At 36.0% G+C, this 12,730-nt stretch overlaps 1 protein-coding gene across 1 annotated transcript in view; it reads right to left on the reverse strand.

The window, feature by feature from the left end:
* LOC126366216 (protein O-mannosyl-transferase TMTC1-like) overlaps window positions 1-12,730 on the reverse strand; it is a 169,985-nt gene that overhangs the window by 97,799 nt on the left and 59,456 nt on the right. The window contains exon 2 of the mRNA XM_050009245.1: window positions 7,293-7,650. Coding sequence (XP_049865202.1) covers window positions 7,293-7,621 — 329 coding nt within the window. The 5' untranslated portion in view covers window positions 7,622-7,650. The remainder of the gene's footprint in view (window positions 1-7,292; window positions 7,651-12,730) is intronic.

A 12,730-nucleotide genomic window follows, 5' to 3' on the forward strand; every position in this document is an offset into this window, starting at 1 on the left:
TTTTCTTTCTTTCTTTCTAACATGAATATGATGAACTGTATCACTACAAATTGAAATTATCGTACACGCGCATCTGTGTGTGTGACGTCTGACACCATACGATTTAAGTCTAAACTATGCTCGAGGGGGTGTGAGGTAAACCTAGCTCAAACGCTGGTGGGGAGCGGAGAGTTGCCGTTCTATACTATTATTCCTTATTCTATGACGTTATTTAACTACGTTTGGCCTAAACTCAGGCAGCAGGGTGTGACATTAGTCGTTGTAATTACCTACGTATCGGAGTAGGCTGGAGCATGTCCAATTGATGTCCTATTATTGTACCCGATGTCCGATGGCCTGTCGATACGCTAATGCGATATGTTCTAGCGGGCGGTTGTTACTGATCGGGGAGATATAGGTGTATATATACGGACAGGGAATGAAAAGGTTCGTCATGTTAAGGTCTCGCTTGAACCACAGCTACCAATATTTTATTAAATGTCATATTTGTCATCCATTAAATAAGGTTTATTTTTTGTCAACAAAAATTATGACATTGAGTAAATTTTTTTATAAACATATTTGGCACGTTAAACCAGCCTCAATGTTGTTGCAAGCAAATCTAAACTTTGTACATGAACAGGTAAGCTGTTCCCTAAAATAAAATGAAATTAATACGAACCGGGTTTGTGTGTCCAACCTCACAACGAAACAATTTGAAAACTGACGAACATTTTCGGGCAGTGACTGTATAATAATTTACTGTTTCATAGGTACTTACATAGTTATAATGGAATTCAAAAGTCCTAGCTTACCCCGGTAGGAAATAGGCGTGAGTGTATGTATGTATATAATTATAGTTGTGCCCCACAGCTAAACACCTATAATTTCGTATTGGGGTAGGCAGATACCACCAAATTCTACGTACTTATTAAACTGATACATTTTTCATTTAGATACGAATGGACTTCTATCAAACTGATCTTAATTTTAATTTAGTTTGTTCTGGTCTAAACTAGTGTCGCCCTTCTCATACCGTAAGTGCATGAAAGAGACAGGGTTAATTTAAAACTTACAAACTAAAAATAAAAAAAATATATAAAGCAAAGGTTGGTGGTAGGGCTGGCAGAGGAAGACCTAGAAGGACGTACAGTGACCAAATTAGAGATGTCTTTAGAAAAGGTTCATTATGATCTATCTACGCGTGCGTGTATGAATCGATTGATGAATATGGAGGAAGCAAGAGAAGTGTGTCAGGTACGAAGCAAATGGAATTCCATAGTCTCTGTTTACCCCGGCGGGAAATAGGCGTGAATTTATGTATGTAAAAATAATGTTGATGGTCAGAATCAGTTCCAATATCAATAAACAGTTCTACAAAACCTGCTAGTGGTTTTGTACCAACACGAAATACAATTTTACACAACGTCGATTTTTTTTTATTAAAAAATGAAATTGAATCCAAACACAACGTCCACTAACCTAACCCACTTGTACTCATTGGGATAACCCAAACTTGTGTACAGAAAAGTTGTGGTGCAAAAATAAGATTACGTCCTGTGTGGGGTTGAAGGTCTATTGGTTCTACTGAAAAGCTCCCGTGAGTAATCCGATTTTCCGCTGGCGGCCATCTTTGTTTTCATGTTGGCAAACTTATAGTCTGCACGTATTACGTGCCGGATATTTTCGGGCTTAACAATTTATCTGCGTATCAATACTATGAAATAACAACCGTGGTCCAGTGGTTTGAGCGTTGCGCTCACGATCAGGATATCCCGGGTTCGGATCCCGGTGGGGACATATGACAAAAATCACTTTGTGAGCCCTAGTTTGGTAAGGACATTACAGGCTGATCACCTGATTGTCCGAAAGTAAGATGATCCGTGCTTCGAAAGGCATGTTAAGCCGTTGGTCCCGGTTAATACTTACTGATGTAAGTATGTAGTCGTTACACGAGCCATGTCAAGGCGGCTCAATAATAACCCTGACATCAGGTTTGATAGGGTTGGTAATTCACCTCACAACCCACATGATAGAGACTATGAAATTATTCGTTTCGATACTTTTTTCTTTGTTGCCTGACTACCCTAAATGGGTACATAGTCGCCAGCTTATGGTATGTATCGTTACTTTGTTACCCGTGTTTTAGTAGTTTAATTCTCTAAAATACTAGAAGGGCTCTAGCTGGAAACATCACCGATTGAGAAATTGGTCAGTGTACTGCGGAACGGAAGACGATTGGGGCAACCACCGTTCTACACGCCCTATCTATGGTGCAATGGCGATTACTCCACCGACAAGAGCGCAGCTCTTAAATAAAGAGAGAGAATTCTCTAAAATAAAATAGTATCATACAAATGTCTTGCGTGTGTGTGATTACATAAACATACATAAACAGCCTATATACGTCCCACTGCTGGGCACAGGCCTCTCCCCTCAATCAACCGGAGGGGGTATGGAGCATACTCCACCACGCTGCTCCAATGCGGGTTGGTGGAGGTGTTTTTACGGCTAATAGCCGGGACCAACGGCTTAACGTGCCCTCCGAAGCACGGAATCATCTTACTTTTTCGAACAATCAGGTGATTCAAGCCTGAAAAGTCCTTACCAAACAAAAGACAGTCTCACAAAGTGATTTCGACAATGTCCCCATCGGGAATCGAACCCGGACCTCCAGATCGTGAGCCTAACGCTCTAACCACTAGACCACGGAGGCTGTGTGTGTGATTACTAAAATGTTTTCCCGCTGGGAATTGAACTTAGCAGGATCCTCTAATCGATATATGAATGCCAGAATACAGAGGCCGTTATAATTTATTAACCGCAATGTATTAAACACTAATAATCCTTAAGTGCTTCTAGAAATATCTACTGGAATGTCTTCAATTAGGTACCTAGTTAGTTCTGCCCCATTGCGCTACTCTTGCTTTCCGGATAATCGATGTGTGTAATTACGTAGATGATATTACATTATCAAAGGCCGTATTTGGGCATTGTTTGACAAACAAAGGGTTCTTGTTACAAGTAATTATGTTCCATATCGATTAATCGGATTAACGCGTGTACCTGTTTACGCCCGTTAATAATAATCGTGTTAAATTAAGTATAGATTATAGTCGCGGTATTAATTTGGGTAGGTTTCGACATGTGATCCCGGTGATTAATTACTTATTTACAAGGACTGTACGAATGTACACTTACAAACTAGAGGTATACAGGGTGTTAGTGACGTCATAACGAATACTGAGGGGGATGATTCAGACTACGATTCTGAGTTGATATCAAGTGGAATTTTCAGTCGCAAAATTCATGATATTTTTGTGTTATTTTTAATTATTTTCAATGGCAAATTCCACTTCATATAACCCTCAGTATTCGTTACGATGTCACTTACACAAACAGTTAAAATAATGCACCAATACTACTTATGTCTGAATATGATTGTATGTAAACAGTTGTAAGTAATATTTTTTCTGAATAGAAAATTTATTGTTAAAAATATATCAACATCATTTTATAAAACTTCAAGCTTGCTCACTGAAACTTCCATTAACCACTAGTGACATAACGTGCCTAAATCTCCCATCTTTTTCAGAGGCAGGAGCAAAAAATGTCATAAATACACATTTGAGCAAAGTGCGAATTCGGCGCAAGATAAGGGCTACTCTTTTGTGTGAGCCACAAATGTCAGGCGTTATCATAATTTATTAGTACGCTGTCCTACAGGTACCGCGCATACTGTATCCTATACGGTTTTTTGTTTCCTTTTTTAACATAGCTTATTTACTTCTTTGCTGGACTGGGAGCAATTAAAAACTGATAATCCTGCGCTTATCGTAAAAAGTAAAAGAACTAACTAATTAACTAACTAACTAATAACTAATCCATAACAAACACAACTAACAAACTCACCATAACTAAAACATCCATAACTAATAACCAACTAATAACACAGTTGTGTTATCGTAAAAACTAAAAGAACTAACTAATAACTAACTAACTCATCCACAACTAACCATAACTAATCCATAACAAACACAACTAACAAACTCACCATAACTAAAACAACCATGACTAATAACTAACCAACCAACCATGACTATAACCAATACTAACTCATCCATAATACAACTAATCATCCATAATTAATTCATCTTTTCTAGTATTGATGAGTCATTCATTATTTTAATTAGCGTCAAAATGGCGGAACCACACTTTATCGTGTATATCTTTTAAATGAGAAAAAATCTAGATGTTTTAGTTTACGTACCAATTAGTACTGAATGTGTACTAAATCGGAGGAGCTCGGTGGCGCAGCGGTTAACGCGCTCGGTCTGCGATTGTTGAAGTTAAGCAACTTTCGCAAAGACCGGTCATAGGATGGGTGACCACAAAAAAAATCATCTCGAGCTCCTCCGTGCTTGGGAAGGTACGTAAAGCCGTTGGTCCCGGCTGCATTACCAGTCGTTAATAACCACCAATCCGCACTGGGCCCGCGTGATGGTTTAAGGCCGGATCTCCCTATCCATCCATAGGGAAGGCCCGTGCCCCAGTGGGGACGTTAATGGGCTGATGATGATGTGTACTAAATCTAACATAATAGAATATCAACACTAAGCAATTGGTCTCACCATTTTGTCGTGAACTGATCACCTTGTAGCAGAGTACAAACTCTACACATACTGGCCTTTTGTTCGGACCATCATCATTTTAAATTACGAAATTCTCATTCCATTCCATTCGCATTTCCTTTCATTTTACTCACTTTTGACTCACTGCATCCCCGACCTTCATTAAAACAACAAGTATATTATACTGTTTAGGGCCGTGCCCTCTAATTCCTAAGTCTTGATTCTTTTGTGAAATGTGTATATTGTGAACTATTATGTTTGTGACTATGTTACTAAGTTTGTTAAGTGCTTTTAATAAACTGTATATATTCCTGCTTGCTTCTAATTTAACCCCGTCATCACCAATCATTCTGCCGGCACGTCGGGATACCATATCCTCACCTCTCAGCGTGCCGCAGTGGCGCCCAACGTGGGGCGCAACCAGCGTGCCGCAACCTGTCCCATACTTACGTAAGCAGAGGTCCATAATTTATTCATACATTTGGGGATATGATAAATAAATCTGTTATAGTCCTGTTTGGACAACGCGTGACTTACATCGTCACAGGTTCGATTCCCGCCTCGTGTTCTAAATCTTTGAGTAATGGATCATAGATAATAAAATAAACTTTATTTACACTATAGACAAAACGAAAATAAAATTAAATAAAACTAAAACAAAACTCAAAATAAAATAAATTATTCCTCATGACTGTACCTGGTGCAAATGTACCCATAACGTTGGTTGCGTTTCCGCGTTGAACAGCCAGCGATATGCATTACACCACGATAGATAATTGATATCACGTGGTTTCAAAGATTTATCTCTACTGTACTGTTATGATAAGCACCTACTGCAACCTTTACGGCTCTGTCCAACCTCAGGAAAATAACAGGTGTGTTTATGTAACAGGTTTAACGTTACAATGAAGAATTAAATAAATGAAAAATCTTCATAAAAAGCTTTTTGTTCGCCAAACATACGAGTACTCCCCGTCTTTCCCGTATTGAAATAATGGTGCTAATTCTTGTAGATGTCGTGACCAGATCGTAAAATTGATCATTTCATGATATGGTCGACCATTTCATGAAATGATCATATTTCATGAAATCGCCAAATTAAGTTGACCATATCGTTGAAACGCGGTGTACATGCTATGTGGTGTAATAAAAATGCGAATTGTCGATTAATTTCTTAGGTTCAAAATTATGTACACACACATCACACACATGAACACATCACACATCATAAAATGATCAATTCTATGATCTGGCCACGACATAGACACCATCTAATTTTATTTTAAGTTATACCTGTCAATTTCTTATTCGCCGAAAAGGAAAGCGACGGATAATTGACAATTGTTAATTTTAGGACGGTTTGCAGGAATCGGGGCTAATAATTTTACTCGCCAATTATAAAACGTACATAACTGAATATTCTCTGAATTCGGTATATTTTTAACTGTGGAAAGTAAATGATTTTATGTTACAAATGCGACGTAGTGTATTTCTAAAAATTGTTGCAATTTTGTTTTATAAGTACAACTTTCTATTGTATCGTTTTATTAAGTAACATTATGTACTTACAACGTATTTATTATTCATTCATTTGAATCAAATCAAACATACTTTATTGCACACAAACAAATATACAAACATTCAGCAACAGTACAAATGGGCGGCCTTATTGCTCTGAAGCAATTTCTTCCAGGCAACCATTATCAAGAATCAGCCATAAAAAACTTGTGTGACGACTGTTATTATTACTTGTAAATAATGAATGTTTCAATCTTTTATTTGAACTAATAAAAGAAAAAACGAGAAAATATTTTTTCCTCATGTTAAAAGATGACAGCCAAAATCATGATGATAATACGTAATAATAATAAAGTAACAATTTTATTAATGTATCATGCGTCACAGTAAATTATTCTTGTCGTTGTTTTAAATATAGCCTCTATTTTTATAGGAACAAGGAAGTCGTACAAAAGTAATTCCAGGAACAGCCTATGGAAATAAAAAATGAACAAGAAGAACGGCATTATATTGCTTTTTCCTTCTATTGGTGTATTATATCGTTCAGCTAAATATATGAGGCCGTGTTTTGATAAGTATTAAGGTTTCATACGGGGAATTTATGTATGACTTTCGACGTCAAGGTGAAATGGAGCGAGAAATAAGGCAATGTTATGATACGAGCACTCATTCGTATTAATATAAAGCTTCCTCTTGTACATTTCGTCGTATTTGAGTTTACTGAACATGTATAAGGTAAGCGTAAATATTGAGGATGTAAAGTAATTTTCTATTTCATTTTATTTTAGGCCACTGAGACGCTCGCGGTGCCATGCAAATATGGATCCTATTTCTGTCGAAATTATTTCTTCTGCTCAAAGTTGTAGAACAGCTTGTGTACGTAATTTCGCCATAAGGCACAGACTGTCTATGGAATAGGTATTGTGTTAATGTACTTGAAGGAAATACAATTTGAAATGTTTTCTTGAACAATTTCAAATTCTGGGACAACCTTTCTGTTTTCCAAAAATAAATAAGCTATAATATTTAAAACTTTTTATATGATCAATTCGAATATTCATTAGTTTTTGTTAACCCTTCTCGAAGAATGCTAATTGCATTTTTCATACTTAATTCTTCTAGTATCATTATATTTCCTTTGCTTAACTCTAAGTAGGTACTCACCTAAAGGAAAGCGTAGTCAAAGGCCTGTACGACTTATGACTGTTCGCATCAGCCATAGGTGTACCCCAGAAGTCATCCAAAAACAGTTGCTTCAACGAGTTCCCACCAGTCACATCACCATTTGTCACTATAGCTGGTATATCATCGTGAACGAACTCGCCAGATAAACTGTTCATATAGCTAAGCACTGCAGTTGCTGTCACCATGGAATATATTGCAAAGTCACTGGTACACACACTCCTACGATTTTCCTCCCGGACGGTGGGCAGCGATCGTCTTTTCATCTTGGGAGCCCTTATCCTTAATGTCACATGTCTACATTTGCACATTTGATGAGATGGCGTGAAGACCTGGTGATCTGTAACAAAACAAATTGAGCTTAAATAGTGCGTCTCAGGTTTGACAATATAATTATAATCTATTTTTGCTGGAATATGGCATTGATTTATGTATGTGCGTTGGGAATACTCCTACGCTCAAAATGCCTGTCTAATCATAACAAGCAAACTTAATTAGCGATCTCTTAATTGTAAGCCTTTGTTATTCGTAATTGTAGTTTTGTTTAACATTTAAATTTTATTTTTTTTTAACATTTCTAGTTACTTTCGTTCTAAGTAGAGTCTTACAGAGTGTATTTTATCTTTTGTTACCTTTTTTTTTTTTAATTATGTTTTGTTCATTTCAAGTTAGTTTTAATGTTTTCAGTAGTTCTCCATTTTTTGTCCTAAACGGAGACTTAGATAGTATGTACTGTTGTTTATAAACGTATTGAACATGATTCTTACGATACAGGCTTTGCCTAGTGTAAGAATCATAGATATTGCCTCTGAAAAACGTAAACTCAGTAAAAATTGTAAACTTACACTAAAAATGTAATGCTGATTTTGTAAAAATTTTACCTTTTTTTCTGAATAAATATTATTATATTAAAAAAAATATATTAAAAACGATAGGAAAATAATATAACATTATGATAAGAATCATCATCTCCCCTAGCATTACCCCGTTATTTCACAGGGTCCGCTTACCTGACCTAAATATTTGACAATCCGGCTTTTTACAGAAGCGACTACCTGTCTGACCTTCCCAAAACTATTAGCCGAAGAAAAGTAGATGCAAGAAAATTCTTTACGAATATTCTCAACAATGTCTTCAACGCTTCTTACGCCTGTCTCTATCTCTACACCAGTGATGTGTGCATAGGTCCATTCTGTTATTCATAACTGATTTCGCTCATCTTACATTTCATCATCATCCACTCCCTAGCATTATCCCGTTTTTTACAAGGTCCACTTACCTAACCTAACCAGTAAACCAGCCCAATACAGGTTAGGTCACATACCTCCGCAAATGCATTTCTCGGGAATGCGAGTTTCCTCACGACGTTTTCCTCCATCGCTGAGCACGTGATAATCATTTATGATTCAAACATGAATTCGAAAACAAATTCGATAATCATAGTTTAGACCTGTGCTGGATTCGAACCTGGGTCCTCAAAGTGAGAGGCAAGCTTTCTATCAACTGGGCTACCACGGCTCACATTATGATAAGTATGTGAAAAATGTTTTGCTATTTGTTATTTTCTTGGATATCAGGATTTTAAATAATTTAATCTCATAAGTCACGGTCCTAACTCAGGTCTGGTCAGGAGAACGACCGGATTACTCTAGCCATAGAGGCGCCCAATCCGCTTGCAGCAACAAATAAATATATCAGGATACCGAACCACTGGCGTGATCGACGTTTTCCCTCTTTCAGCGCTTATTGCTATTGGCCGACTAGGGTCGATTGATTATTTCAAATATAATCCCCTCAAAGGACGTCCAGGGCCGAGGTTTGCGCTCAACTTACTACCTTCAATAGCCTTTTGTATTAAATTTTGTAGTTACCTGGCGAAAGCCTTCAGCGATCCCCATTTGTGTGGCCAAGTAGTTAATGCCATCTGAGGTAAATCGACAATAACGTAACAAAAAACATTAACATACCACGTCCTAAGGCTGAACCACAAAAATCGAAATTAAAACACATAATGACGGGTTCTTACCGCGTTTGAGACTCCCGATATTCCTAAAATTATATCTCGAGATCATGGCACTTGCAACAGTGTCGAAATATCGGGAGTCTCATATCCCTGATTCAAACGCGGTAAGAACCCGTTATTATGTGTTTTAATCATGATAATAACCGCGTAAACTTAACAATGTAAAAATCGAAATGAGGAACAGTCATATTACAATGGTTTGTAGTAGAGCAAATACATAATAAGTAGTAGGCTTAAATACCAGCCTTACCTAACCTAAACCATATACACCAACGATCACCTTTCAAAGCACGTAATACCAGCTCACTCAGAGTGGGTTCCGCCGAAATTCCCATTGAAACGTGAATAAAATACCTGGCATTGCGTCCATCTGTTCTGGCAGCCACCAGCTGTAACCGCTAATCTAAATAACTATTTTTCAATAAAGCCAGCTATACCGCCGTTATGAATTTTCGTCTGGCTTGTTGGAAAGCGCGCACGTGCCTGAAATATAATAATCTGAAAAAAATAAACAAGGGCGACTTGCGTAGCGCACGAGGGTTCTGTAGCAATAACATTATAAATGTTTTGATACATTTTTAATTTCCACTTATTTTTTTTAGATTATAATAACTACGCATTACTCTCAAGTCTTTTACATTATTATTTATCCAAGTCGCGCCATACATTAAGTAATATCTAGGTATTTTGAGAAGCTGAGTCAGTTAAGAAAGATTGAAGCAGAAAAGATATACATAAATATATGTATATAAGTATACATATTTTTATTGTAGTGTAGTTTTGGAATTGTTTTTGTTTACCATATTTGCGAATAAACTTTAAAATAACCCTGTTTAGTTTTTTATATTACAATTTGTATAATTCCATATAGGTTGCGTGAATTATCTGTGGAAACTGTTTTATTGTTAAGCTAAGCTACTTATTATGTACTTATTTAAATCTGTTATAAAACTCAACTGTTTGTTTCCCAAATAAACTAAAATGAAATTAAAATGTAAAACTAACAAATATATATATACATATAAAATTAATAAAGCATGTTTTGTGTCGCATGTTCCTAAATGTATCAAACAATTACCTACAATTTCAACTATACGACTTAAGAAGTATCCCTTCTACATTCAACAGCATAATAATAACGTTATTAAAAACGTTTCCTTGTATTCTTTGGCAAGTATTAGGTTCAAGGAACTCCAAACAAAAATATGTGCGGCAAGAACTTGGCTTGAGCCAAGCCGAAATATAAATATTTCGAATTTGTGCCCACAATGTACCGCCGACGTGCTTACACATCTTATTGTCGAGTTATGAATACATTTAAGAACAAGTAATGTGAAAGTGTGGTTAGGTTAAATTCCACTTTCACGATTATTAATAGGCAAGGTTGCCAACTAGTCAAATCAGTTACTTTTTACTAAACGTCAAAACACGAAATTACATGGAATTTGTGTGAAAAAGCACACTGTGACGTCATAGAAAATGTGTCAAAATTATTTATTATTATCATTACGTTATTACGGACTTATTATTACGTTGTTCTTCTTGATTAAAATTCATTTAAATAGTTTTAGATGTTGTGTTATTTAGTAATCAGAATTTCATAATTTATCTTGAACCTTGTTCACGACCCAATTTAATAAATTTTTTTTTTTCTTCTGAATCAAATTACCAAAGAAGTCCTCTGTTCTGTGTTGGTAATAAAGAATAATTTTATAAAAAACAAAAACTGAAAATTCGGACACCGCGTACGATGCGGAAGAATTTTGAAGTGCACACCTTAAGATGGATTTATGGTGATATGTTACCAACCATACCAGGCATTATAAGTTATCATAATTTAAATCCCAAATATATATTTGCACGTACCTACAACAAATAATTCATTCCAGAAACATATCTAACAAGATTAAGTATATAATGTCAGCATAAAATCGGGGCATTTCTTCAGCACATCACAGTTTACGCCGAGTTAATTAGTAGGTTTGCTGTATTTAATTTATGACCCCACGGAACCCTCTTTACTTATATGGATCGTAAAACTAATGGATGAAAGGAGACAAGACTTTGGGATTAGTGGTTTTATTTCGTTCACTATTTGTGTAACATACATTTTATTCACTCATATCTAGGGTGTTAGTGACATCGTAAGAAAACTTTGAGGGATGATTGAGACCATGATTCTGACTTGAAATCAAGTGGAATTTTCCGTGGCAAAATTAATGTCTTTTTTTAGTTTTTTAAAATTATTTTCAATTCTATACTTTTGCAATGGAAAATTTCACTTGATTTCAAATCATCGCCCTAAGTATTCATTACGATGTTACTAACATCCTGTATAATTAGTTTAGGGATATGATGAACCGATGGCGAGATAACAGATACCTTATCGGAAGGACTGGACTGCTCGCACAAGATCGTGATTTGTAGAAAGACATGGGGAGGACTCGCCTCTCCAGCAGTAGGGTCGCATAGCCTAGTAAAAATAATAATAAACCAATAACTTACTTATTATTTATCATACTCCACGGTGAAGTAAAATTTCGTGAGGAAACCCACAATCAAAGGTAGGCATTGTACATTGAAATTTTCAAATTAACAAAACAAAAATGGACTTTATCTGTTCTGTGACTGTGATTATAATTCCGAATGAAACTAAAAACTCGGACAGGGCGTATGGAACGGATAAATATAGGCCTGCTTTCATCTTAATACAACACCAGTTGTATCAAATGTGGAATATTCATTACATAATGTGTATTCAATACCTAGGTTTCGAATGTCGAATGAGTATAATAATAATATTTCACATATAAAATGTCAGAATCAATGAATTAATAAGCCTTTACTTTGACGCAGGTGAATCAATGAGGATATTCAATCCGTTTCACGATCTATTTATATTATTTGTAATACGAACATTTTCATTGGCTAGGTGGAGATGCTGAAAATAAAATTGGGTATTTTACGAATTAACCTCAAGGGTTCAAATTATTATTTATAATTTTCATCGTTAATGTAAGCTACGCTCTTGTTGGTGGAGCATCCTCCATTATTCTCTAAAAGCCAACTCTTTGACTTCCTTGTGAGATACGACGCTGTTCCAAGTAAGTTCTTCTTGGTCTTCCCCTTCCTCTCTTTCCTACTTACTATTCTTCCCTTCTATAATGTTTTTAATAAATTCGTCATTCATTGTAAAATGTCCAATCATCATGCCTCTTCAACACCGTCCCCTTTTCTTCTCTTCACTCGTCTTTTCTCTTCGTTACTATTTATAATAAATGACTAAACAAGCTCCGTAATACCGATCATAAGACGCAATCATAATTTGTCAAAAGACAACTTGCAGTCACTTTCGGTATTACGAAATAAACATAAATTATAACTCGCAACAAACAAG

Source organism: Pectinophora gossypiella, chromosome 4, assembly GCF_024362695.1.
Source record: "Pectinophora gossypiella chromosome 4, ilPecGoss1.1, whole genome shotgun sequence".
Taxonomy (NCBI): domain Eukaryota; kingdom Metazoa; phylum Arthropoda; class Insecta; order Lepidoptera; family Gelechiidae; genus Pectinophora; species Pectinophora gossypiella.